We start from the raw sequence: 2,950 nt of genomic DNA on the forward strand, positions 1-2,950 counted from the left end.
TCGTGCCTCTGTTCACCTTGCTGGGCTGCCAGTGGCATGCAGTGAGGGGCTGGCCAGCTGGAGTGCTCCTCCATCAAGGATGGGGCCGGGACCTGTTGCAGGGAGGGTGGGGGATGGGGAATTGTCTGCATTAGGGGGTCTCCATTAATCCTGAACTGCAGCCCTAGCTACTCTGCCCTTTGGCCACCTCCCAGCTCTGGACCCAGAGACCTGAGTTGCCCCCTGCTTTCCATTCTGGCATGCTCCATCTGAGTTGTGTTGAAGTCTTCCAGTGCTGACCTGCAGTATCTCTTTCCCAGTCCTTGCCAGTCTAGCAGAATCTAGGGTTTTACATTGCAAAGAGCAGGCAGGGAATGGGCAAAGCCCTGCAATGGGGGGGAGGAGCCGGTGCCTGTCATGCTTCTGGGCTAGGGACTTCCCTGCACAGCATCCCACTGACACAGGCAGGAAGTCAGTGGCCCCAGTTACAATAGGACTTTGTGCTGTATGAGTATTACTCAGCACTGATCTTGTGCAATTCTGCACGGTGTTCAACCCAGCTGGGTCAGCTGAGGCCATGCGGGCAGTTTGCTTTGTCCCTGCCCTGGCTCTGCAGGGTTGGGCTCAAAATCCTGTACTTGGGTCCTGTGTCTGTTCGGTTGGTGGGGTTGTTGCACGCTGCTTTCCATGCTTCATGTAGAAGAGGCACTGTGGGGTAGTATCTATGTGTGAAATTCATCCCTATGGCAGTGAGTGCAAACCGTGGGTCTGCCAGAGTCTGGTCTGGGCCTGAGTTCCCCCCAAAGAGCCGTTTATCCAAAGTCTGCTGCAGAGTGGTTGGGGACAGGGGCTTTGGTAGCCCAGCTGCCCCAGAAGAGATGTTGCATGCTGGGGATCGTTTTGACTATGGGGACTAGGATGCTAAGCGTGTCTCTGCCCTTCCTTCCTAGGGGTCCCTGGAGGTGAGCCTGACTCAGCCTGTCCGCACAAGCAGTGGCTCTGAACGGTGAGTGATCTGCAGCTTATGCCTTGCCTTACTTTAATAGTTGGCAGCATATGCCCCTGCACAGGGATGGCCTGAGCTTAGTGTGGCTGGTGTTCCTGCTGGAAGAGCCATGAGAAACAGTGTCACTTGAGTCCCGGGTTAGGTTAATGGGTTCCCCACCCTCATAAGCAGTGCAAGGTGGGGCAGGGGGAGGAGATGCTTTGGTTCCTTGGTTCATGTTCTGGGCCCGTGGCAGCGTGAAGCCTCTCTGATGCTCCCTACCCCTTTCTCTGGGAGGAGGCCAATGCCCCCCAGTCTGTGGCCCCTGCCTCTGGCCTCCTTGGTTGTGTTCTGTGTGTTGGGCTCCAGCAGATCTAGGTGGTAATTCTGGGAGGATGCAAGCCCGTGGATTGTACTAATCATAATGCTTCTAGGTGCATCCCTTACTCTAGCTGTAGTGTTTTCCAGACTGGATCAGAAACCACCCTCAGCCCCTGCAACAGAGGTAGGTGGGGCCTGGTGCCACCCAGCACCCCCAGCCCCCTATATGGGAGACCAGTCAGCAAAGAGCATGGTGCCCCACTCCTGCTGGCTTTCCCCACCTCCAGTGTTAGAGTAGCTGTACAGGCATGGCAGGATCTGGACCTGCAGGAGCCTGTGTAACTTGCTGTCCAAGGATCCAGCCTGAGCTCTTGGGGCTCCTTCTCCAGTTCCAGGCTCTGTTGGGTACTGGGGGATGGGGGGAGAGGGACAGGGGGATTCCACTCCTGGGTGTGGGCTGGGGAAGTCCCTTCCCAGCTCTGGCTTGTGCATAGTACCCCTTGCCCCCCCCCCCGCTATGGTGAGTGCATCCCCATGGGCAAGCAGGCAAGGTGATGAACTCCCAACCAGGCTGTTTTGCAGCCCAGGCAATGAACAGTTGCTTGGGACAAGGACCCTGGTCTTGATTGCTTTGGAGCTGCCCTTACCCCTGTCTTCCAGCCCCAGTCGTAGGGACATGAGGGGTCTCCATTCTGCCACAGCCCAACACTAGCCCTAGGTGGGAATAGATCCCTCTCCCCCACCAGATGTGGGGCTCTTGCACCTCCAGCCTAGAGCCCCCAAACTCCCTGCTGTGTCCCTAGCCCAGCCTGCCCCTGGCCATTTCCCTCTGAGCTGGCTTCCTGCCCTTGGTGTTGGAGGCTCCCTGCAGGAAGAATCTATTCCTTGTTTGCTGTTCTCTCCCCAGTCACTGCACTAGTTGAAATTAGTGCTGGCTTTGGGGTTGATGGGTTGGCAATAGCCTGTCTGCCAGGCCCTGCAGCAAGGAGGTGCCCTGGGTAGTACCAGATTTGCTGGAGTTTGGCTGTCTGCTGTTTGCCTTCAGAGTGACCCAGGAAGTCCTTTCCCTCAGCCCTACCAGAAGTGATTCCTGACTCTGCCTTTGCTCAAGGGCACTGGCCTAAGGGAAGGGCAGGGAGTGTCTGCCACCTGCTCTTGAAGGTAGAGAGGAGTGAGCTGGAAGGCTGCCACTCAGACTCTGCCTAGGTCCCTGGCCTGGATCACCAACCCCAATCTGTTTGGTATCTGGCCCTTGCTTGACCAAGAGTCATACCTGAGCTCAGAGGGAGTGGGATTCCTGTGCTCCTGCCCCTGCAGATGGGCAGAGGCAGTATCATTCGGTGATTGGAGCAGGAGCTGGGATTTGAGCCTAGAAGTCCTGGCTCCCACCCCTGCTCTAAGAATTAGAAACCCCTTCCCCACCCTTCTCTAGGAGAGAGTTCTCCTTAATGGTTGGAGTGGAGGGGTGTGATCCAGGACTCACGGGTCTTAGTCCTAGCTCAGACACTGCTTCACTGAAGAAGCTGGTGGGGTGGGTACGGTAGGATTCTCCCCATCAGGTACAGGTGAACTGCAGTGGGTAAGAGTGGAGGTGGTGGCTTGGATGGATGGAGCTGGGAGGGAGGCTGGGAGCACAGGCCTCTGTGGAGCTGGCTGGGGGGGGGG

General features: G+C 57.1%; 1 protein-coding gene across 1 annotated transcript in view; it reads left to right on the forward strand.

Moving 5' to 3' along the window:
* The first annotated feature begins 722 nt into the window (after positions 1-722).
* Positions 723-2,950, forward strand: part of PLEKHH3 (pleckstrin homology, MyTH4 and FERM domain containing H3) — a 12,180-nt gene continuing 9,952 nt past the window's right edge. The window contains exons 1-2 of the mRNA XM_019505016.1: positions 723-728; positions 930-985. Of these exons, the coding sequence (XP_019360561.1) occupies positions 723-728; positions 930-985 (62 nt within the window). The remainder of the gene's footprint in view (positions 729-929; positions 986-2,950) is intronic.

This window comes from Gavialis gangeticus, unplaced genomic scaffold (assembly GCF_001723915.1).
Source record: "Gavialis gangeticus isolate Ggan-Ray unplaced genomic scaffold, GavGan_comp1, whole genome shotgun sequence".
Lineage (NCBI taxonomy): Eukaryota > Metazoa > Chordata > Crocodylia > Gavialidae > Gavialis > Gavialis gangeticus.